The 25,459-nt window shown below is 32.6% G+C and overlaps 1 protein-coding gene across 1 annotated transcript; it reads left to right on the top strand.

Annotated features, from left to right (window-relative positions):
- The first annotated feature begins 80 nt into the window (after positions 1-80).
- On the top strand, positions 81-11,161 carry LOC145590839 (uncharacterized). The gene is made up of 4 exons (XM_081647228.1): positions 81-218; positions 6,160-6,334; positions 9,526-9,754; positions 10,752-11,161. Exons 2-3 carry the CDS (start codon positions 6,166-6,168, stop codon positions 9,750-9,752), a joined length of 396 nt encoding a protein of 131 aa, XP_081503354.1. The 5' UTR covers positions 81-218; positions 6,160-6,165; the 3' UTR covers positions 9,753-9,754; positions 10,752-11,161.
- The last annotated feature ends 14,298 nt before the right edge of the window (positions 11,162-25,459 follow it).

Genomic DNA, 25,459 nt, shown 5'->3' with positions numbered 1-25,459 from the left:
CTCTTATCAACTCGCTCATTAAGGTTAAATGTGTAATTTCAAAGCTTGAATGAATACCCTCAATCTTCTCATTTTTCATTTTCACTTTCTCTCTCTTCAATACATTTTCTCTCTCCTCTTGTGCGCTCTCTCTTGTGATTTTCCTGATTTTCGCAGATCCTCACTTCTCAAAATCCAACTTCTAATCTTTGCTCATTGCTCAAGAAAGTTTATTGGCGGTTAGTTTTTCTGATTTGATTTTTGTTATCATTATATTTCTTCGATTTACTTTCGTTTTTGTAACAAGTTTTTTGTGATTTTGATTGCGAATTTTAGGGTTTTCCTGATCATTTGTTTGTGTATTTGTGATTTTGATTGTTATTCTAGGGATTCTTCAATTATATGTTTTCAATTTTGCAATTTTAATTGCTCGATTTAGGCTTTTGTTTTACAATTTCTAGGACTAGGATTTCGATTTGAACTTTTTTTGTTACTCCAAAATAGTGTATTCTCTAGTCAGTTATTGTTTCATAGCTGTGTTTGTTTAATTTTTCCTTTTGGTTATGTTGTGGTTGTCTGATGAGTTCGAAACACAGAGTGTGTTAGAAGAACTTCAGAAATACTCAGTAATTACAATGTGTAAATTATCACAGCAAGCTCTACGATTTGGATATACAATAAAAGAAGATAATTGATGAACTGCAGTGTAGTACGTTTAAGTAGAAATGTTGTGCACTAATTGCAGTGAGCAAGATAGATAACTACATTAGAATAAATTGTGAATCTATTTTAGCTTCTTACTTAATTCGAAAAGCTCAAGCATGAAAATTCTAGGGATGCTCCTTGCCTTTTCCCTTTCATTTTGGGTGTTATAGCCCTAGTCACCTGATTATATGATTATGATTATGATAATGATAAAGCAATAATCAGGTTTGGACTTTTGTTGAAGTAAAGGAAGAAAAGAAACACATGAACCGATGAAAATGTTTGCTTTACCTAGATACAAGTTCCAATCGTCCAACTCTGGCTCCTTTATGACATTTTTTAGTGTAGCAAGTCGGTCCTCTACAAAGTTGTATATCATTTGATATAATGTTAGACCAAAGTTGCCTATAGTGCTGATTATAGGGTTGTAACAACCACAAATCAATAGAGTTGGAAACTACTGCATAGTGTTTACAAAGCACATCTACTAATTAATTGAGCCAACTATAGAGCAAAAGATAAAGATCTTACTGAAGAGCAAGTCCCTGATGTTTTGATTGTTTCTGAAACATCTTGAGCACTTCCACTTTAGAGCAACTTTTTCAAATGTTTGACACCATCTGCTCTCCAACCACGTGTATTATAATTTGATATCATAGTGTAGTCTAGTTGATTGGTAAAGCTAAACATATGTCTTGGCCTGATGAAATGTATGTTAGTTGATTGGTAAAGATAAACATATGTCTTGGTCTGATGAAATGTATGACATTTTAAATAGTTAGTTGATTGGTAAAGATAAACATATGTCTTGGTCTGATAAAATGTATGACATTTTAAATAGTTAGTTGATTGGTAAAGATAAACATATGTCTTGGTCTGATGAAATGTATGTTCTGTTTGGAATTGCAGTCAATTCTTAAATTAGCACTAAGTATTTGCTCATTTGACAAATGAGCAACTAACTATTTGCTCATTTGCTAAATGAGCAAAAAATTGATTGCTCATTTCCCAAATGATCAAAGAAATGTTTGCTTATTTTACAAATAAGTAATAATTATTTGCTCATTTGACAAATGAGCAACTAACTATTTTCTCATATGACAAATGAGCATTTAAGTTTTTGCTCATTTTGTTAAATTAGCAGCTAAGTATTTGCTCATTTGACAAATGAGAAAAATATTGATTGCTCATTTGCCAATTATGCATAGTTTGCCTGATTAAGGAGACCTCTGTATCAAGAATCAATTTCGGCTATATCACCAATAAGAGATTATCATCAATGCATAGAAATGTTTGCTGATTTAATGAATTATTAAAGAAATGTTTGCTTATTTGTCAAATGAGCAAATAGTTATTTGCTCATTTGACAAATGAACTTCTAATTTTTTGCTCATTTGTTAAATTAGCAACTAAGTAGTCGCTCATTTGACAAATGAGCAACTAACTATTTGCTCATTTGCTAAATGAGCAAAAAATTAATAGTGTTGATTTGAATCTTGGTGGTGTTGATTTAGATACTTGGTGGTGTTGATTTGACTTTCTTAGTTTAGGGAAGTAGAGAAAGAAAGATTTATCAACATGTAAGTAGTTTGGTAGTGTTAATTTGAATCGAAATTAGATACTTAGTTTGAATCGAAATTAGATCTTTGTTAGTCTTTAAATGATGTAAAAATAGTGGTTATATTTGAATCAAAATTGGATCTTTTGTGGTGACTTTTGTGGTGGTTATATTATGGTGACTTTTTTTTTTCTTTATTTATTATGGTGAATTTTATACCTTGCGTTTTTTTGGAAGATTTACTCATTTTACAAACGAGTAACGAACTATTTGCTCATTTGACAAATGAGTAAAGAAATATTAGTTCAGTTGTCTAGTGAGCAAATAATTGATTGCTCATTTCACAAATGAACAAAGAAATACTTGGTGATTTGATTAATGATTAAAAAATGTTTTCTAGCTCATTTGAAAAATGAGCAACTAACTATTAGTTCATTTGACAAATGAGCAACTAAGTATTTGTTCAATTAACAAATAATGAGCAACTAACTATTTGTTCATTTGCTAAATGAGTAAAAAATTGATTGCTCATTTCCCAAATGATCAAAGAAATGTTAGCTTATTTTACAAATGAGTAACTAATTATTTGGCTATTTGATAAATGAGCAAACTAATTGTTACTCATTTCACAAATGAGCAAAGAAATGCTTGTTGATTTAATGAATGATTAAAGAAATGTTTGCTCATTTGACAAATGAGCAACTAACTATTTGCTTACTTGTCAAATGAGAAAAGAAAAAAAATTCAATGCTCATTTGTAAATGAGCAAATGGTTCTTGCTCATTTTTTCAAAAATTAATGCTCATTTGTGAGTGTGTTTGAATGTTTTAAGTACATTAGCCTACTAGCTCAAGGGTAGAGCATTGTGCAAATGCACAAAAGATGTGAGGTCGAATCCCACGTAGGTTCATTTATGTAATGTGGAGACACAAGTTTGTATGAGAGTTTAATTGTAATAAAGTTTATATAGTTATAAATCATTTCAAACCATTTTTTTGCTCATATAATTTAGTACGAATTTGATTTTTTTAATTAATTTTGTTTATAGAGATAACCTATGTAGGAATTGAACCTACATCCCATATGCATTTGCATAGTGCTCTATCAATTGAGCTAATAGGTTTTATCATATGTTTTAAATCATTTTCTATGTTATAACAAAACTTTAGCTAATTATTAAGGAAAACTTTAATGTATACTTAAAGAGCTTACACCTGAAAACTACACTCAATTAGCATGTAAATAACAAAACTACAACTAATTATTAAGGAAAACTTTAATGTATACTTGAAAATGGAATATATCCTAGCTATCAATAAGGTATCATCTCATATGTGTATTGTAACAAGAAATTACCTCGACAGTAATGAATATTGAACAACGATATAGTTACTCTTACATAACCAAGGAATTGACTCATAAAAACTAACCATAGCTCAACACTAACCAAAAAAATATTCATAACGCCATTTCTTTTCCACCCACTTGATGCTAGCCTCAGCTATCCTGCAATATACCACATGCCCAACTGCCTAACCCACTCAACAACAGCTAGTGACACAGCATCACATTATCCTCCCTGGCCATAGATAGCCCACACCACTCACACAACGCCTAAGGCCAAAAGTCCACAACAAATAAGTCTTGATGCTTCTACCAAACATAACACCCCACATAGCAACTCTCCACACAACCAAATAATACTCAACCTCTTCCATCAACTCAAAAGTAAATGACATAAACTCAAAAGTAAATTACATAAGCAAAAATATATTGACGTGGTTCAGATTTAGTTATCACATAAGCTTAAATAACCAACAGAAACATATGACTGAAGCTGTGAAATTCTTAATTTTATTTGTACTATATTACTTTGCATATTTAAATTTGCTCATTTTACATATCTAAAATTATCAAATTTATAACATTAATTTTCGAATGACTTGAAAAGAAATTACCAAAACAAGAACATTCAATAGGAAATTTAACAAAAATTAACAAAGATTAACATGCAATAAGAAAATGTTAACAAAAACCCTAAATTGAGAACACTCAAAGTCAAAAATCAAGGAAAATTAGAATATCAAACTTGAATAACCAAAATTAAGAGCATTCATATTCGAAATTTCAAAACACTAAAATCAAATGTTAGAACATCAAATTTAAAACTTCACTAAATTAAATTAAGATCACTCTATTTGAAAATTCTAATGAAAATCTGAAAATAAAGAGCATGAAATTTGAAAATTACTAGCCAAAGTTAAGAACATCACTTACTTATTTATTGTTCAATGAAGCTTGTTGATTCTTGTTGTTGCTGAAATCTGACATAAAGTAAACGGATTTGTGCTCAAAATCCTTGAATCTCATTGAAATTGTGATTAGAGCTCATAAGTTTTTCCGCCTAAGTTCTTGTGATGAGCAGTAAGTAGTTTTCAATAAAGAGGGAAAAGTTTGGTTTTATTACTATTTTGCCATTATAGAGGCGCGTTTGATGTGAGTTGTTGATGATGTTTGATCCTAAGGCCTAGATTTGTTCTCATATATTAGTAGTGTTCTCACATAAGGATCTGTTCTCACTGGATCCTGACCCTATATATATATATATATATATATATATATATATATATATATATATATATATATATATATATATATATATATATATATATATATATATATATATATATATATATATATATATATATATATATATATATAATGAGAACCAATCCTATAATAGGAAATAGGAACTAATCTGGACCGTCGTATTTAAGAGAAGAGGCGTGCGATCTAACGACCTAATTCAAACAACTTAAATGAAGCACGAAAGTTCAAGCGCCATTTTCTCTCTCTTCTCTCTCTCTACCCCGCCATTTTCAACTTCTCAAAATCTTTGAAAAACCGCCATAACCGCCAATTTCAACTGTTTAATTTTGCTATATAATCACAATTTCAAGTTCTACTATCTACATTCTTCAGATTGGGAACAAAAATTTTCTAAAATTAGCAAAAATTGGTGAATATTAGGTATTACTTCGAAACTTGAAGTTCATACTCTTTCGTTTAATTTTGTTGCAATTTCTTACTTATTTTTGTTTTTTTTTTCTTGAATTTGTTGAATTTGAAGTAGTAGAAGTTGAATCGGAGTAGTTCGAAGTTCAATTTTTGTTTTTCAAAGTTCGTTTTGTCATGTATTTTTGGAATTTTGTTTATTTTTTGTTCCAATGTCGTTTGATTTACTTCTAATTTCTTGGTAAATTTGTTATAATTTAGTTTAAAATTTATTAGAAGTTAATTCGAAGTTGAATCAAAGGTTTATTTATTTTAAAAATTTTGCCATACATTTAGATCAATTTTTTTTTTTTTTTTTTTTTTTTAAATGAATTTTGGTATAAATTTATATCAGATTTTTTTGAAGAATACTGGTAAAAATTTAAATCTGTTTATTTTGACGAATTTGAGTAATTTTGGTTCTATTGCTACTAATTTCGAGTAATTTTAGTTAAGTTTTGAATAATTGTTGATAATAGTCAGTAGAAATAAAATAAAAGTTGATATAAAATTATTCAAAGTCAACAAAATAAAATCATTAATTTGGAGTAGTTTCCTTTGAGTAATTTTGGGTGCTTTATTTTTACTAGTATATAGAAATTGACTAAAAGTAACTTTAAATTGATTAAAAGTTAATGAATTATTGTATGATCTGTAGCTATCATGGCCTGTTTAAAAATTAAGAAATTGATGTGGTTGAAATGAGGATTGGTTTTTTTGTTGCAAAATGGTGCATGTATAGAAATCATTTATGGCTGTTATTATAATAACAAGAGTTGTTTTGAAAGTATACATATTAGGTAGTGTAAAACCATCAAGTATAAATCGAGAAAGCATTTCATTTTATTTTGAATTGCATGCAGATTAAAATGACGAAAACTACAAAGAAAAATGTTGCAAAAAAACCTCAAAAGGAATCTCTTGCAGCAAAGAAAGCTCCTGCAGAAAAAAAAACTGCTCCTGCTGCCAAGAAAGCTCCTGCAACACTGAAGAGAACTCCAAAGAAACTTGCAAATTCAAAGCAATCTCCAATTAAAGGTACATTATCTTGAAGTAAAAGATTCATTTTAAAGTAAATAAAAATAGTTATAAAGTAAACCATTTGCCTTTATAAGTCTATGATATCAATGTAAATATTATGATGCATATGACTACATGATTGGTCATAAAAGTAAATAATAAGTTTAATAAAGTAAATTAAAATTCTTATAAAGTAAATATATGTTTTTAAAGTTATTCAACATGTTTTATATGTATATACACCTTGTATTAACATAAACTCATTGTTAAACTTAACTGTATTAGGTGCTAAAGTTCAAAGGATTTCAAAAAAGCAAATACTGATAAAGAGAAGGCTTAAGGAACTAGAACCTTCAGAATGTTTATAAAAGTTTATTGTATTAGGACCTAAAGTTAGATTGATATGTTGTGAATAAGGTTGTTTGGTCTTGAATATTTTAATTTTAAAAGTAAATGTTTTAATATCTTCTCGTTTAACAAATTATAGAAACCAAAAAAAGAACAAAAGCTGAAGTTAAAAATAGCAATTATGAACCAGAATAAGATAAGAATGAAGAATCTGATGGATCATTAGAAAAATATAGAAAAATACAAAAGCTCATTTAAAGAAGAAAATGAAGCTTGATAGGTCAGATAAGGAGGTACAAGAAGTTATAGAGGTTAAAGAAGGAAGTGACGATGATGATGGTAATCTAGACATGAAGAAAATACACTGCAGACCAAATGTAGTATTTAATATAATCAAGGATTTTAGTGAGAGACGGAGATTAGATGTCATAAGTGTTTGATTTGGAGGCTTGCTTGAACTAAAACTGACAAAAGTTTCAACAAAGATGCTTCCATGGCTTTGTCATCATTTTAATGAAAACAGTTGCATGTTCAAGATTGACATGATGAAGGAGTTCTCTGTAAGTTCCTATGATGTTCAAGATGTTTTCATGCTTCCAAATGTAACAGAAAACAAGTTAACTTATCAGTTAAGGAAGAAACCTATAGCAAACATGGTGATTCAAAAGGAATGGAAGAAGAAGCTAGGAATTCCAGACAGCGAGGACATCTTTGTGAATAATTTGGAGAACAAAATAAAGATTCTAAAGGAAGGAGGGGATCATTTTAAAAGGTTTTTTGTGATGTATGTTTGCAGTACATTCTTGGCCCCTATTGTAAACAAAGTGATAGATTACAAGATAATCAACTATGCAGACAATGTAAAAGAAATACGTAACCTGGATTAATGTGGTTATGTACTCAATAACTTGTGCATGCAAAGAAGTGGGGAGCTTCAAGAAAAACAAGCATAAGGAATCAAGAACAGGATTCAGTGTATGTGTCTTGATTCTTCAGATTGTGTGCTTTAATCACCTTTCATTTAGAGGGTAGCCTGAACCAACAACATTACCCTTGATCAAACATTGGACAAATGAGAAAGTAAGAAAAAGAATTGCAAGTGAAGCAAAAGCATTATTTGGTCAAGGAGAAATCTAGAAGGTTTTGTATCCGGTTTGTAAAAAAGGAGGTCAACAATCATACCTAGGTGATGTTATTGAGACTGCATATAGGAATTTTGTTGACAGAGAGAGAAGATTAGTGTCTTTTAACATTCCAAATGGTGTTATGACAGACAATGAGATACATGAGGCTGCACATGATGCGATTATTTTTTCTAGCTCTAACATGATGCGATTATTATTGTAACTTGAAAAGATTTTCTTTAAGTAAATTAATTTCTTATTTGCTTTAATTAATTGCAAACTAAGCGTTTAATGAAATGCCTGAATTAATGGAATGAATTTTATGCTATGCTTTTAGCTTAAGTGTGATCAACGTTACAAATAATTTGAACAACTGTGATTAACCTAGTTGTCTGCCTAAATTGTAACTAGTTAGCATAGTTGTTATGGTGTTGTTTTTAGGATATTTTGATTTACTTTTGACTTTTTGATTTACTTTTTAATTCCCCTAACATTCACTATGCATGAATTATGAGCTTCTTGAGCCTAGATTAATACATCTACGCTGATAGGCATCCTAGACAAGGGTGTGTATGTAGTTGTGTGGCTGTTTGAGCTTGGCATTACGAGGGTGTGTGTAGTTATGTGGATGTAAGGGTTGGGCATCCTTGCAAGGGTATGTATAATTGTGTGACTAACTAGACGAGGCTTTCATTCATACCAAAAAGAATAGTATATTACAATTAGGAGAAAAACTAGTGGAACAAAAGAGAGAGAGAGAGAGAGAGAGAGAGAGAGAGAGAGAGAGAGAGAGAAAGAGCACTATTCTAGTAGTAATAATGTTTAGTAAATTCTAAAAAAAAAGTAAATAAAATACAATGCAAAGTAGATAAATTAACTTTAAAAGTAAATAGTATTATTTATCAAGAGTATTGTAGTAATAATTTTTTGTTATTTATGTGAAGAAAGTTGAAGAAAATCTGTTTTTTTTTGCTAGAGATTCAACACTCTTTTCAATGTTACATGCCGAGCGTATAAACTGCATAACAGATAGGCATAAAAAGCAAAAAGCGAGTTTGTCTGCATCGGATTCTCAACTATTTTCTAAACACAAAGGCTGATAGAAGACCCTAGAGTGCAAGGGATATTGATGAAATAGTGAAGATTTACAATGATTTGAGAGATGTATCTAATGTGTTTCTATCAACATAGAAGGAGCAACATAAAAATCCTGAAACTAATCCAAATTATGATGGAGATAATCAAGAGGATGTAGATGATCCTTCAAAATTTGTACATAATTCTATCAATTTGGATGATGATAATGAAGATTTTGAAAAAGAGGAGGAAAAGGAAGAGGACAAAAACGAAAGGAGAAGGATGGAAACAAAGAGGAGAAGGAAGAAAATAGAGAGGATAAAGAGAAAGATGAGAAGGAGAAAGAGAAGGATGAAAAGGAACAAGAGAAGGAAGCTAAAGTTAATGTAGCAGATGATGCAAATACTGCAAACCAGGCAGTTGATGGTGATTATATTCATGAATACCTTACTAATTTAGTAAGCTCGGTCACTGAGACTAACCTAAAGGATACTGTTGCTCAAGAGAAACAGCCAAATCTTACAAAGAAAGCAACAGAAAAAACAATTGAAAATAAGTTGTTAACAAAAGAAAGTAAATATTGTATAAAAGTAAATTCATATTAATTAAAAGTAGATGGTGTATAATTTCTTTGATGCTACATTTGTTGTTTTATTTCAGGTGGTAGTGATAAACAACATGTTATAGAAGAAACCATTGTGCATAAGAACACTCACCAAGAGATAGCTTCAAAGATAAAAATCAATGTAGATTGTGGAGAAAAAGATGTTGAAATTGATTTCGTTTCCATAAAGTCGATGAGAAGCAACAAATCAAGAATGGATGAAATGCCAGAGCTGTATCAAGTAGTGGCTGATTACTGCTTTGTGAAGTACAGTGCATTCTAATAGTAAGTTATGAAATTTTTTAATTTTAAAAATATTCTATCTAATTTAGTTAATATTTCAATTACTTTAAATAATATTTTATTTACTTTATAAACATTTAAATGTGCACAGTGAAGAACTTGTGAAATATAAATCTCTTCTCATGATAACAAGGGATGACACAGTATCCCTAGCTCTAACTGCCCCCCCTCAAATGATAAATCCAATATAGTTCAATGTTGGTCATTTCTTATGAATGATTCACGATTGAAAGAAAATCCATCATGTTTTTTCTTTAGCATTGACCACAATGTAAGCGTTAAATTAAATATTTAGCTAAATACGTAATTAAACGTATATGATCTAATAACATGTTTTATGTCCTCATTAATACACATAGATCTCTAGAGCTGTCTCTCATGTTACAAAATCCATCCTAGCCAACTCCAAAAATAGATGAAAAACAAAAACAATCTCCTTCAACACATGTGGCAGAATTGAATCAGGCATGGTATGATAAGATGTGCCTCTGTGACGCAAAGGAGAAAATTATGATAGCTCAGTTGGTATGTTTGATTATTTATGTCAATTAAACTACATTATAAGGCATTATGATTTTGAATTTGTAGACTAATAAGTGTAATTTTAATGACAAATCTTTGTTCCAATTTGTCTGAGTAACCACTATAGTTTGGTAGTGGTTAACTTGTTGAAAGATACCATTCATTACTTGGATAACAGGAAGTATGATGACAGGCATAAGCCTTTCTACAAAATTCTTGCATCTCTTGTGGTAAGATTTTTTAATTTCTCAAAAGTAAATTATTATTAATATAAAGTAAATGACATTACTATTAAAGTAAATAAGTTTGTATTAAAAGTATACATTATTATGCATGTGAAAAGAATAAGATAAAATATAAAGTAAATGATGTTCTCATTAAAGTAATACATATGTTATTCAAAGTAAACTATACTATAAATTTGTTTTACTTATATATTGCTTTACAAATGTTATAGGTGGAGGCAATGTCAAACTTCAGCTGATGAATACTAGATTATGAGTTTGAAGTTAATTTCAAGTGGAAAACACAAAAATATACTCTTCATTGTGGTGTTTTTGCAATGATGCTATGTTGTGTTTTACTGGAGTCCCTTTTGATTCCGACCTTGATTTAGCAAATAAGAGAAAGGTATATCGTGCAGAAATCTTTGTTGCACTTGCTTTGGCAGAGAAAAACACTAAAAGAGAAATTCTTATGGAAAAAGTTTCAAGGTTCAGAGTAGTTAGAAAACTTGAGTAGGAGAAAGGGATGAAAGATATGATATATGTTTCTAATTTCTTGAAAACACACAAGTAATGGAAAACATGAGCTTGAAATGTAACTAAGTGATTGACTACTTAACAATAAATGATGATGAAAACTTTCCAAATAAGAGGTATGTGTTATACTTGCAAATAAACTAATACTCATGTTGCATTATATATTAAATTGTTTGGCATAAATTTAATTTAAAATTACAGCGAAATAGTAGGTTGGTTTGGAGATTCAATTGAAATAATAAGGGAAGATTGTAACACTTTGCTCAATGAATGGACGGAAAGCTTTAACTAATCTAATCACTGCTTGGTCAAACCACCTTAATAACAATGAAAGGCAAAAAGAGAGGTCTGAAAATGACATGGTCAGATTTTTTATTTGGACTTGACTTCATGGTAAGTTTTTTACGTTTACTTTTATAATATAAAATTATGCATTGTATAAATATGTGAAATAAACTTGGGAATTTTATTACAGGATGCTTTAACTATGTGTTTGAATGCACATTGGAAAAAAGGAGTAACAAGTCTGCAAAAAACTATGGATTGATTGGACAAAATCACAATCCTTGGATTTGGATGCAGCTGAATGTGTAAGATATAGGATAAATATTTGAAGTAGAAAAATATATGTTTAAAGTAATAAAAAACAGATTTAAAGTAAATATGTGTAAATATTTTTTATGCATAGGTATTTATACCTCTGAAGAAGGAAGATCATTAATTTCTTGCTGTCATAAACTTCAAAAATGAAACAATTGATCATTTGAACAACACTATAAGAGAACACGGATGAATATGAGCCTGTACAGAGTTTTATCTTCGAAACGATAAAGAATAAATAGATTAAAAAAATGTCATCAAATTCATTTTTCAATGTATCATATTACATTAATATTCATTCCATTGCAGATCATACAAATGCAGAAGTTGTTTATAAAAAGAAAGCATCTAAAGGCAAATGATATGTTATCCTACAAGTTGAGAATAATTGAACTTCTGTTAAAGAAAGACAAGAAAATTACTTAGGAAGCTATCTAATGCTGCACATGAAGATGTATGATGGTGTTAATGGAATAGGATTGGGAACCATAAAAAAGGTAAGTTACCATACTTATTTCTAAAGTCCTTAAATTCTTTAAGTTATATGGATTACTTAGAGCATAATTTATTAAAACTAAGCTTAATCTTTTGTTTTTCACATGAATTTCAAAGATTGACACACCATCATATAAAAACAGTACTTGACCAATTCTCAATGATAACAATCAAATGCAAGAGAAACTGCTAACAAATGTTGAGGGTTGGGAAGAGAAGAAAGTAAAAAAAGCATGTGAAAAATTGTAAATGTTTTTAATAGATTTGAATATATCATAGGCATTAGAGTACTTTAAGTTGTATAGTATTAATCCAAAACATTAGTTTGAAGGTTTAAGTAGTATGTTTGTATGAAGAATACATATTATATCTCTAAGTTGAAGTAGTAGAATTATTCAATCAAAAGGTAAATGAAAATAATGTTAAAGTAACAGGACTTCAGTTAAAGGTAAAAGAAAAATGTTTAGAAAATGAAGTCTTGTGGAAATATTGTGTTCGATTTTAAAGTAAAGAAAAATAATGTTAAAGTAAAAGAAATTAATCCAAAAGTAAATGAAATTATCATTAAAGTAAAAGGAACAAATTTAAGAGAATAAAAGTTCAAAAAAATAGTCAGAAATATGATTTTCGATTTAAAAGTAAAGGGATTTAGTATTAAAGTCAAAGACATGAAGTTAAAAGTAAAAGAAAAAAGTTCAAAAAATAATTAAAATCTTTGTGAGGTGGTTGTGGAGGTGGTCATCAGGTTGTTGTGGAGGTGGTCATTGGGTTGTTGTGGAGGTGGTAGTTCAATGCTTGCTCACACTTAAAAAAAGTAGAAATTTTCCAAAAAATAGCTAGCTCTTATCAATAATGGCGGAAAATAAAAACACCACCAAGCCTTTCCCCCTACAATGAAATGTTAGCCTCTTTATCAAGCTAATTGCAAGAATTACCCTCAAATTTACCATTGCAAGGGTCCCGTTCACAGTCCAAGAAGAAAGAAGGGAAGTGAGAGGAGAGAAAAATATGAAATGTAATTTGATCCGTGCCATTTATGGCACCTTTAGGCTATGTTTTCTTTATATTTCTATGCTCATTTTTAGTCGTTTGTGTCGTGTTTATAGATAATAATGCTCGATTTGGGTTATTTTGTGTTCGTTTAGAGAAATGCATGCTTTTAATGGTTTTCTTATCATTTTATTCATTTCTCGGCTATTTCTCTCACTTCTCTGTTTCTTTGTGTTGTTTGTAGGTACGTCGCGGGCCATATGCATGGAAATTGAAAATAGCACCCACTAGCATCAATATGCACTTTTCGGAATTGAATTTGAGTTTGAAACAAAGGAAAACGAAGGATTGCAAAGTTTCAAATAGGACCTTTGTTCATTGTTTCAGCCATATCTCAATTTCTACAACTCGGATTGATGTGATTCAAGTTGGGTTGAAAACTAGACTTAAAGAGCTTTCCAATGATAGGTCGCACGCCCTCATACGATTTATAGATTGAGTTACAGCCTTCCGAAGTTAGCCTTGAAATTCTGCCGCGGGTGCGGGATACAGTACCCGCGGGCGCGGGGTTGCTGCAGCTCCAAAACTGCCGTTTTTGGGCAGTAAGCACCCGCGGTTGTCCCGAGGGCTCCCCGAGGGCGCGGGCCTTGGCCCCGCGGGCGCGGGCTTGGGCCGCGGGCGCGGCTATCGGGGTTTCCGTCTTCCTCCGCGGGCGCGGCCGAGTTCTCCGCGGGCGCGGGTTTCCTGGTCTTTCACGATTTTTAAGCTTCTTTTATTCTTTTGTTTATATAGTTTTTTGTTTCCTTTTTTCTTGATTCATGTAATTCCTTAGTTTTAGAATAGTTTTCTCTCTCTTAGGTTGAGAGCTTCTCTCTCTAGTTTAGGCTAGCTTAGGAGTAGTTTTAGAGAGAGAAAGTGAAGAATTTCAATGGTGATTGAGAGATTGAAGATGCAAGTGTGACAATTGTGTTGGAGATCATCTTAATTATCAATGAGCATTTCTAAACTCTATCTCATTCAATTGCTTTGTTTAATTTGATGTTTGTTTGGTTTGATTTTGATATTTGATGTTTGATTAGAGTAATTGTTCTTGATATTTTGTTGATTCTTGTTCTCTATAGTTGATAGTAGATTTGATGATGATGTTTCTTGAGTAGTTTACTTGCTAGGGTGTGGGTAAACATGTGTGGTTGATGGATTGAGGTTGATTTGGGAGTTTGAGTAGTTCTTGTGTTGTGATTAAATTGATTCATAGAGGTTTGCAAGTTGCATAAGTTTGATTGGAGTAGCTAACCATGATTGCTAGCATTGATTGCATGATTGAATTGATTGACATGACCACTTGATATCGGTTTGATCATAATTAGTTGAGTATTTGATTATGTTTCTTCATATTGTTTAGCACTAGAGAAATCTATGTTAGAGAGTGTGAGGATGATTAGTTTAATGCCCCTAATTGCTCCTACTATTTGTCTTTGCATTGCTTGGATTGCTTGACTCCCTAATTAGCTTGATTATCATGAATGCATGTTGATCCCCACTCCCTAGTGTTTCATTTGTTTGGTTCTTGATTTAGGAAGTAGAATAATGTTACCTTTCACTTTAAACTTCGACCTAGCTTAGGCGTTAATTAGAAATACTTGAACATAACCGTTCCTAGTGGTTCGACCCTTGACTTACCTCTATACTTGTATTTAGGTAGTTGAGTGATTTTAAATTTGTTTGACCGTAGGGAGGATTAGTTCAACGACATAGTTTTCCCCACGTCATAATATTAGTAAAAGAGGAGTGAGAAAATGCAATTGTGGTGTGGTGTCTATGGACCATGGTGGTGCTCGTAACAGAGGAGAGATAATGCGGGTTAGCTAGTCAGGGAAGAGGAGGGAGAGAAACTATTGTGGGGTGGAGAAAAAGAGGGGTAAAATTAACATTTAACAATACAAAGTTTACTTAAAATGGAAACATGTCAACTAAAAAGAAATTTCCCAAAAAGGAATACGTGTCAACTAATAAAAAGCGGAGGTAGTAGAATATTATCTTCAATTTTGTAAAAAGAAGGACATTACATGATAATACAATTCATATGATATATTATTCATTGTGAAAGGCAGGAAAAAACTGAAGGATTTTTGTCTTCGTCATGTGCAATTACTAAATATATAAATGGATCAAATTATGGAGATAATTAAGTTAGTTCATTTGGGTCGTCGTTATATCACAGCTAGAGGTACTAACGATTTTTGGGCTAGTAAAATTGGCCAAACCCAAATTGGACGGATCATATAAGGTTACACAAAGGGCTTAAATCGAGCAAGAGAGGACGAGGCCCATGATGGGCCTCATCCCTTATAGTGGCCGGCCATATGGAGGAATAAGGAGGGTTTGGGCTTCATGACTTAGTCTAATTATAATGGGATTATAAATAGACTAAGTGCCTAGGGTTTTCAGTAAAGCAATTCAGTGATCAATTTGATCAAACCCTAATTAGCAAACATGAGCCCAACCCCTCTCAAACTCTCTCTCTCACGACTCTCTCCTCCTCCCTCGGCGCCGGTTGTGGTGGTTCGTGGTGGTCGGTTTAGTCCATTAAAGGTGGTGATTGCGGTTTTCCTCTTTCACTCGACCAATCTAGTATTGGTGGACGACTTGTTCGAATCCCGTGGACTAAGTAGAGGAGAAAAGCTTGGGGCTCTATTCTCTCCCTGATTTCTCAATTGATTAGTTTCGTGGAATTCACGATTTAAAGGTAAGATTATGTATCTTGTGTGTTATGCATGTGATCATGGGATTAGGTGCTTTATGAATATGATTCATGTTTTCCGCATTATAGTACCTACAAACTCCTATAGTGGTATCAATTAGCCTCTTGCATGAATACACTTGATGATAATAATACGATTATTTTAAGTCCATGTTCTTAATTTTATTATCAATTAAGAGGGACAATTTAATTTAATTATGGTTCAATTATTATATTTAATGTGATTAAACTTTTGGAATTGATTAAATGCGATTTAATTATGCTCAAATAGCCATGAAGAGGACCGAATTTTAGCCCTAGTTCATTCAAAAATTTCGAACCCTAAACCCTAATTTTTTGGATTGTCGAAAATTCATAGCTCTAATATGATTTTGTGCTTGAATTTTTATTTAATTCGAATTGTTTTATGTTTCATAATTTTAATTGGATTGATTTATGCATAAAAGAGTTTTGTGTATGATCATTGATTTAATTTTAAATGTTAGAATTAAATTGGGATTAATTTTATGACGAACCCTAATTTTAATATTGAATGGTGATTTAATTTTAAAATTTGGACTGATTTAATTTAATTTTAATAAATGTTATTTTAATTAAATTAAAATCCAAAAAAAAAAACAAAAAAAATTAATTTAGGCCGGCAGCTGTGGCTTGGTGGCGCAGCCATGGCGGCTGCTGACCAGATGGTGGTCCAAAAGGGAGGGGAAGGGGAGGGCGGCGGTCCAGGGTGGCTGGGCAACAGCTGTGCAAGCGTTGCACGCTGCTGCCATGGCTGCCACTTCTGCTGCTTGCTGCTGCCCTTTGCGGCAGTGGCTGCGTGAAGCAGCCAGCCACCATGGCTAGCTCAACCACGGTGGCCGATGAGTGTGGCACGGTTTTCAAAAAAAAATTAATTTATTTTATTTTAAAATATTTCAAGATAATTACAAATTATGTTGGGATAAAATTAGTTGATTTGAAATAAAATCTTTTATTTAGGATAAAATCAAATATTCAAAAGTTGATTTATTTGATATTATCCATGTTTAAACTTGTTAATTTTGGTGATTATCCATAATTAAAGTGTTTAATATTGGATAAGATTTGTTAGGATATTCTGAGCATATTCCAAAAGGATAATAATTGATTTAAATAAGGTGATTATCCCATAATTAGATTAGGATATAATTGATTCTAAAATTATTTGATTGGCTAGTAATTAGGATAGAATCTCCAAAACTTGTTAAGATAATCATGGAAGATTAAATATGATTTATCTTTTTAGATTAAAATAAGATTTGATTCTATCTCATGTCTAAATTAAAATATATGATATTTTATAATTGGTCATGAAAAATATACGATATTGTCTAATTATGATTTAAAATATGAGATATTTAGGAAATGCGTTGACTTTATAATGAACATTCGAGGTTGTAGTTTAGACAAGCATGTTGAGTTGTAATACCCCTCATGATTGCTTTAAAGGAGTTTGATATACTACTCATATCAACAAGATACATCTTCCTTTTAGGAAGCTCATATGCTAAGAATACTCCATAGTTAAGCGTGCTTGGCTGGGAGTAGTCTTGGGATGGGTGACCTCCTGGGAAGTTTTCTCGGGGTGCGCAGGAGTGAGGACAAAATGCGCCGGAAGGACTTGTGTTGGTCTGTGGGGACAGTTGTTGGCCCTCGATGCGCATTTCGTGGCAATAGGCCCCTCCCTAATTTGTTTAGGGTCGGGGTGTTACAAATGGTATCAGAGCAACCTTGCGATCGCGTGCTGACCGTGGATAATTGATCCTATGTCAGTCGTCTAGCGGGGGAGAATTCCGGGGCCATATGGCCATAGCCAGATTGGATGTAACACTTTGGCTACCCAGTTGCCGTTAGGCGTAATACTGGAGTCCTCAGGCGCAACGGGGGCGTTGCCGTTTTCAAGTGGGGGTGTATGTAATACCCCTCATGATTGCTTTAAAGGAGTTTGATATACTACTCATATCAACAAGATGCATCTTCCTTTTAGGAAGCTCATATGCTAAGAATACTCCATAGTTAAGCGTGCTTGGCTGGGAGTAGTCTTGGGATGGGTGACCTCCTGGGAAGTTTTCTCGGGGTGCGCAGGAGTGAGGACAAAATGCGCCGGAAGGACTTGTGTTGGTCTGTGGGGACAGTTGTCGGCCCTCGATGCGCATTTCGTGGCAATAGGCCCCTCCCTAATTTGTTTGGGGTCGGGGTGTTACATGAGTGATTTATTATATGGCACTTTTATATAATATATGATATAATGTTGCTATATATAGATTAGTATGACCCATAAATTCTAAATATGATCTGCGCATCATGATATATTTTTGTAATCTAAATACGGTCTGCGAACCGTTAAGTATTTTTGTAATTTTTATTTAAAGTAAATAGATTAGTTATTTAAATAGTTTAGTCCAAAGAAGCCCAAAAATTGAAGGCCCAAAGGAGCAAAGTGGATGGAGATCCATGATGGTTCAAATGGGAGGTTTTTCATTTCTAGTTTTTTTAGGACTAAGGGGCCATACTATGTCATGTTTTGTTGCATTAGTGCGCTAGAGTCACTAAATAATCACAACATAATAAATCTAGGTCCTAGTAATATTGAGATTGCTTTTCCAATTAGATACCCAACAATCCTTCGATCGTGTGTGATGGGTCGGCCTCAGTAGAGTGTCACTTGTTATCTTGGGTAATTTGGGGTAGATCACGTTCTGCATATTTAATTGGTTGTGCTCAATAAGGTTACCTAAAGAGTTTAGAACCTTGAAACAAAGGGTAATAATTAAACATGTGATGGTTAATTATTCAACCAAGATTACAAGAGTTTTAATCAGTAAAGAGTTTACTCACCTTGAAAATGTAATGCTTGATGGTAGGGCCCCAGTCCGGTCAACTATTACACAAATAAAGGGTTTTGGAATCACTTAAAATTCAATTGGGATTAATTAAATATTGAATAACGTGTGTTAAAGTTACCTATATAATTTGTTTATGGTACTTTAATTTTAATTAAACATAATTATTAAACTTTGCCTTATTTTGACATAGATGGGTAGCCGTAACAATGATGACAGTAATCCTTTACCACCAATAATGAAAACAAGGCTTAATTTTCTCAACTTCAACGATTAGGAAAGCGAACTTAGAAGTGTTCTAAGGAACGAAAAGCTCGAATTTTGTTTAGACTTACCAATCGAGGGCAGATTTAGTCCAGGCATGACTCCTGAGAAGCATTTGAGAAATGTTTCAGAATCTAAGAGTCATATATGTCATTTTATCTTCTATTCTAGAGAATTATACTAGAAGATTCATGGACTATGAACCTGATCTCTTATTCAAATGCTTACGTGATGTTTGCAACGGATTAATGAATTCCCATGTTGATGGGGAATTGGATGGAAACGTCGAGGAAATCATTAACATGGTTCCCAAGAATGACGACTCCTGGACTGGAAATATTAGGTTTGAAACCTACAAGATTACTGGTGAGGTAATTAATAGAAAAATTATGCCAGGGCAGTCAGTAAAAATTCTTGTGGACATGATGTTTCAAATATTCAACCACATGAGTATGTTAGGGAGACCCTTCAAGAATAATAAGGTTCGTGACATAATTCTGCATTCTCTACATGATGGTTTCGACCACGAGAAACTTTCTCAAGATGATGAGGATCTGTAGTCAAGCTAATTGATTTATTCAAGAATCATGCAGAGAATTACCTGAAAGGAGAATAAGCCATTGCTTAAACAAGGATATCTCAACTACGATGAAGTGACAGGTTTAAGTTACCTAATATTCTTATTGTAAACATTTTAACTTTCGTTTAGGTATGTGATACCAAGCTGTAGTGCTTAACATTATTAATGTTGTGCAGAAGCTGCAAAGAAGTGAGGCTAGCATGGAAGTGAAGCTTGAAGGTGCACTAGAAGTGTTTGAGTGACCAAGAAAGCTTCATTGTTTTAATTTCTGATTAGTTTTGATGATTTTAGACATTTTCCAATTTTTGATGAAAGAATATTTCGGTTTCCTGTTGAGATACTGATTTGGTTTACTTGGCTCGGACAAGTGTTGATCCATGACCAAGGTAATAAATTGTTTTCATTTTTGCTAGATATGAGTTAATTCTGTTTTATGACATTGATATAAGTAAATCACAGAAGCAAAATTAGATGATTTAAAACAAACTTACTTATAACAAAGTAAAGTTAGGTCACATAAGCCATTTGCACATCATTGGAAGGACTCTTATTCTTATTTGATTATGAATTACTTGAAAATTAAAAGTCATGCTTGATAAGGTAAGATGATAGAATTGCCTTTTAGTTGGAAAGGATGAAGGAGCTAATGAACTTTTGGAACTCATACATATGATGTGTGTGGACCAATAAGTTCAAGAATTAGCAAGAGATTTAACTATTTCATTGCTTTTACTAACGATTTAATTAAATATGTCCATAATTACTTAATGAAGTAAAGCTTGGAATCATTGAAATGTTCAAGAATTCCAGAATGAAATGTAAAATCAGTTTGAGATAAACAATTAACACCATAATATAATTGTTATGAAAATTATTTACCTCAAAATCAATGATCATCTAAAAGGAATTGTTGAATTAATTCATAATCCAGGAACACTACAATTAAAATGTGTGTTAGAAAGCATGAATCAAACTTTACTTGCCATGGTTCGATCCTAGATTAATTTTAATGATTTTCAATATCGTTTTGAGGATATGCATTAGAACAACAATTGTGAATATACTAAACAGAAACTCAACCAAAGCAATTGAAAAGATGTCATAAAAGTTATGTATTGGAAATGTTCCAAAATTTGTCTTTTCTAAACATGATTAAGGGTTATGAAATCAATGTAAAATGTTTACAAAGATGACATAATGCACCCTAAATCAGATAAATATTTCTTCGTGGGTTTTCCCATGGAAATTAAGAGGTATTATTCCTACAATCGCGTAGATAACAAAGTGTTTGTTGCTTGCGATAGTGTCTTTATAGAAAGAAATCTCTTCCTACAAATCCAAGAGGGAGTAAATTTAGATCTCGAAGAAGAGATTCGAGACGAGCAACAAATGGATGTGGATAACACTACATTAGAGACGAGGGCGTATGAAATCAGCTAATTTGATAAATCCTATGTCGAAGCAAGCTAATTCAACTAGTGAGGCTTCTATCGTCCCACCTGAATGAAAGGCTTCAAAGAGTTCAAGAGAATAATTATATTGTTGCTCACACCTATCGTAGGTTTCTTAGGATCAAAACAAATAGTTTGTTGAAATTCTGAGAAAAGGTGGATTCTAAAATTTTCCTATTGGAATGGTTAGAACGCATACCCCACAAGCAAGCTTTGGGTAAGTGCCAACTCAAGAAGTGGCTAAAGCCATGAAATCCAGAATGGACTCCATGTCTGTAAAGATGCGTTAAGTCCATGATAGTCTTACAAATGGGGTCAAACCTATTAGATGCGTAAGCCTATTCGGATTCTTCTAGTGATTGTTGATTTCAATTACGAAGTTTAGCATTGGATATCAAATTCACGTTCTTGAAATGTTCTTGATGGTGGAAATGTATATGATACAACCCAAGGGTTTTGAAATCCAGACATCATACAAAGTTTTGCAAACTTCAGAAATTCATTTAATGGATTTCAGAGCCCAAGGGAGTTGGAACATTCATTTTGATTAGGCAATCAAATAGTTTGATTTTCTAAAAGAGCGAAAAGGAATCTTGTAGAGACAAGAAGTTTAGTGGGAGAAATTGGTCTTCTCAGTCTTGTATGTAGATGACATATAGTTCATGTGAAATGACATATCAATGCTTGAATTAGTCAAGTAACGATTAAGGAGTTGTTTCTATAAGAAAGACTTAGGAGACGTTGAGTACATATTGGGAATCAAGATCCACGAAATGAATCTTGAAGAATGATTGGATTGAATCAAGAGACTTATGTTGATAAGGTTCTTGACAAGTTCATGAAGCAAGACTATAATAGAGGATGTCTTCCCATGTTTCATGGTATTACGCTCAGTAAAACTCAGTGCCTTCAAAAGCTAGTGGAGTTGAGTCATATAGATAGTGTACCTTATGCTTCTGCAAAAGGGTCCATTATATGTTCCATGATATGTATACAAAGCAAGATGTTACATATGACTTGTGCATGTGTAGCAATTTTCAAGTAAATTCAGGATAAGCATACTGATGATTATTAAGAACAAATCCTTGAGTACTTGAGAAGCACTAAAGGAATGTTTCTAGTTTATGGTGGCAAGAGTGAAGTAGTTGTCAAAAGGTTATACGGATGCAAGTTTTCCAGAGAGGTAAGATGATTTTAGATGTTGATCTGATCTAGATACATTTTTGTGTTTGAATGGAGAAGAACAGTGAGTTTGGAAAGTTCAAAGCAGAGCATTGTTGCATACTCAATGTCAGAATATGACTATTTAGCTACAGTAAGAGTAGTTGAAGAGGAAGTTTGGATCAAAATGTCCTGTGACTAAAAGGGTACCTTTTCCAAAACAAAGGAGCCAGGGTCACATAACAAATCCAAACAAATAGATATGAGATATCACCTCATTTACGAGATCAATGACTTGCGGGATGTCATGATACGCAAAGTTTTAAGTGAGAATATGGCTTATTTATTAAACCCCTTCCACAGACTAAGATATGAAAGTCATATTAAAGTCTTGGACTGTAGCAAATTATATTATTCAAGTTGTGTATGTTTTGAGAAAACATATTACATAAGGAATGCATATATTTACAGAATTACGCTTAAACAAAAATTTCATTTCTCTTATTTAATTACGGTTTTGGAAATTAAATAAAATATCCAAAATAATTATGAATTTATGGGCTCATCAGGTTGATGACCTAGTGATTAAAACCCCACAGGTGAACAAAATTCATATATTATTAAGGGCCTAGTCTGAAATCATTAAAGTGGACATAAATGATTTCAATAAATGGACTAGCATGTAAGATGTGTCATGACCGCTTGAAGAAGGAGAATTCAGAATATATGTGGCCGCGTTCAAATGTATTACTCAGTAATCATTTGATTTTGTAATTCGAACTCAGATTTCAAGAAACGATTTGTAGTTTAATATGATCTCGACATGTGATGCAATCATATTATCAAATTGACACACATTGACTTAAGGAATTTGAATATTGCACACTGTAGGGAATATTTCAAGTATCCCACACTTGAGCCCCACTTTGATCATACACTTAAGTACGGTGGCGTCCAAAGGGAAGGAAGCTAAAGTAAAAGAGTCGCCAACAAGTTTTAGGAACTTGTAAACCGTTCACAGGGTGAAGGTTACACCCCTTCACGATCCATGAGATCGCTAACTCCATAGTGGTCTGGAACCATGACTGGATATTCAGGGATGAAGGTACAAATCCAACCAAAAGATATTGAACCTGCCCTAAAAATAGGCCTCTAATTTATTCTTCTCATATTCATGTGCGCTTTCTGACTAACATACAATCAATATATTAATCCTAAGCATGTTTAATCTATGTTGGTTGAATATTAATGCACAAACAAAACTATTATTGGCGATCACTTGAATTATAATCATATTAGCCTAAATGAGATTATTAATTATCTTATTAAGCGTGATTACAAGTACAAATTCCCTTTAATCCTGCAAGAGAGGGCGTGATCAAGCAATAACAACAATATATCAAGCAACAATAATAACAACAATCATCATAATCATAATATTCTCATCACAGCATAATAATATTAGCAAGATCCTAGGCATGATACTAACAAGATTAACAAAAAATCCTAGCATGTCACTAAACATTAAAGATCAAATCCTTAGCCCTAACATGATACTAACATGATAGAGGAAATAGGAAGCAACCTAAACATGATACTAGAAACATACAAAAGCATCCTAACATGATACTAGGAATTAATGTAATCTAAGGATGATTTCTATATCAAAAGAATAATTAAGCAATTAAATCACTTACTTTGATGCTTCGTATCTTTTTCTATCAAAAGAATACACACGTTAGTAAATTCAAGGAAAATATTAAACCAAACAATTAAATTAAATAATTAAAATAGGGATTTTGGACTAAACCCTTAGAAATTATCAACCTTTCACGTCTAGGGCGAAGGCAACTTCGAGCTTGGCTAGGCGGTATTTTATTTGTAAATGGGAAGGCTTAGAAAGAGGGAGAAAGAATAAGCTTCTAGCTTGAGAGAAAGGAGAATAGAGGATTGTTGACGATTGAAAAACGGGGAAATACGACCCTATTTATAGAGAAAATAGCCCGAAAACGATAAGAAAAAGACTGAATCCTATCAGGATTAAAACTGCCTCTGTCGCAGAACGACAGAGTCCAGCGCGATGCGACAAACCTGTCGCTGTGTGACAGGCTTGTCGTTCAGCGCCAGTTTTGTCGCTCCGCGCTGATTCACACGTTTTCTAAAAACTTGTACGAAATCCTTAATCTAATTAAATTCGATTAACAACGTCCGTACTTATCTTTAAAAACCAGATTTAATCTCTTTAAAAACACTTGTTTTAATCCAAATAGAATTCTTATCTTCATAAAAGATATAATTATTTTTCCTAATCCTATTAAAACTCAAAACAACCTCCTATATTATTCTAGAAGATTAAAATCAATTTTAGGAATATTAATTAATGGGCCCTCCACTAGATAATTGGCCCATAAAACCATTTCAGGCCCAATTTAGTATTTTGGCCATAACTTCCTCATTATTCATCGGAATTGGGCTTATAATATATCGTTGAAAAGCTCTTTTCGAGACCAATCCAACTACATTATTATTGGACCCTGATCATGGACCAAACTAAATTGGACTGGACATTTTCATATATAGAGTTCATTTTCGAAAACAGAAAAAAGAGTTATTTTTATTAAAACAACTGCATCACAAGACTTTCCACACTTTCACTTCGTTCGATAATCAAGTGACGTGAAAGGTACTCATCATTGGGTTTGGTTTTTTGGGGAGACACAATTAGGTGTCTACAGAAGCCCCCACTTTGACTGAGTTTGGAGAAACGTAAGTTTCGAAAACAAAAGTCAAAGTAGCGATAGGGACGGAGAATGACTCAGAACGTTCTGCGATTCTAAATCATTCTTGTAACAGCGATACCTGTAAACTAACGTTAGTCAAACAAATAAAAGAGTTAAGAAATGCGTATCTTGCACCGTAGAGCACACGTCTCTGGGGTAACCGTTTTTGTTGCTGCATTTGTATTTTTGTTGTGACAATCCTCCGCAAGCTAGGGAACACCGTCTAACATTGCTCTGCTTGTAGAGATCTTCTACTTCTTTGTGACCATCTTCCGCAAACTAGGGAACATAGTCGAAGATAACTCTTCTTGTAGCCATCTTCTGATTTTATGACAACTTCAGTCGTCGAAGGTGGCTCTACTTGTAGTCATCTTCAGTTGTTTGTGACAACCCTCCACATGCTAAGGAACGTCGTCTAACACCATTCCGCTTGTAACGATCCTCAGTTTTGCGTGATAACT

Source organism: Chenopodium album, chromosome 18 (assembly GCF_948465745.1).
Source record: "Chenopodium album chromosome 18, dcCheAlbu1.1, whole genome shotgun sequence".
In the NCBI taxonomy this organism is placed as follows: Eukaryota; Viridiplantae; Streptophyta; class Magnoliopsida; order Caryophyllales; family Amaranthaceae; genus Chenopodium; species Chenopodium album.
Note: the sequence above shows the minus strand (reverse complement) of the source record. Positions and strands in the feature narration are given on the sequence as shown.

What these genes read in the sequence shown, in the direction of transcription:
- LOC145590839 (XM_081647228.1), top strand. Translation starts at nt 6,166, where the DNA reads ATGACGAAAACTACAAAGAAAAATGTTGCAAAAAAACCTCAAAAGGAA. An exon ending in AAAGCAATCTCCAATTAAAG is followed by an intron (nt 6,335 to 9,525) that starts GTACATTATCTT and finishes GTTTTATTTCAG; the next exon opens with GTGGTAGTGATAAACAACAT.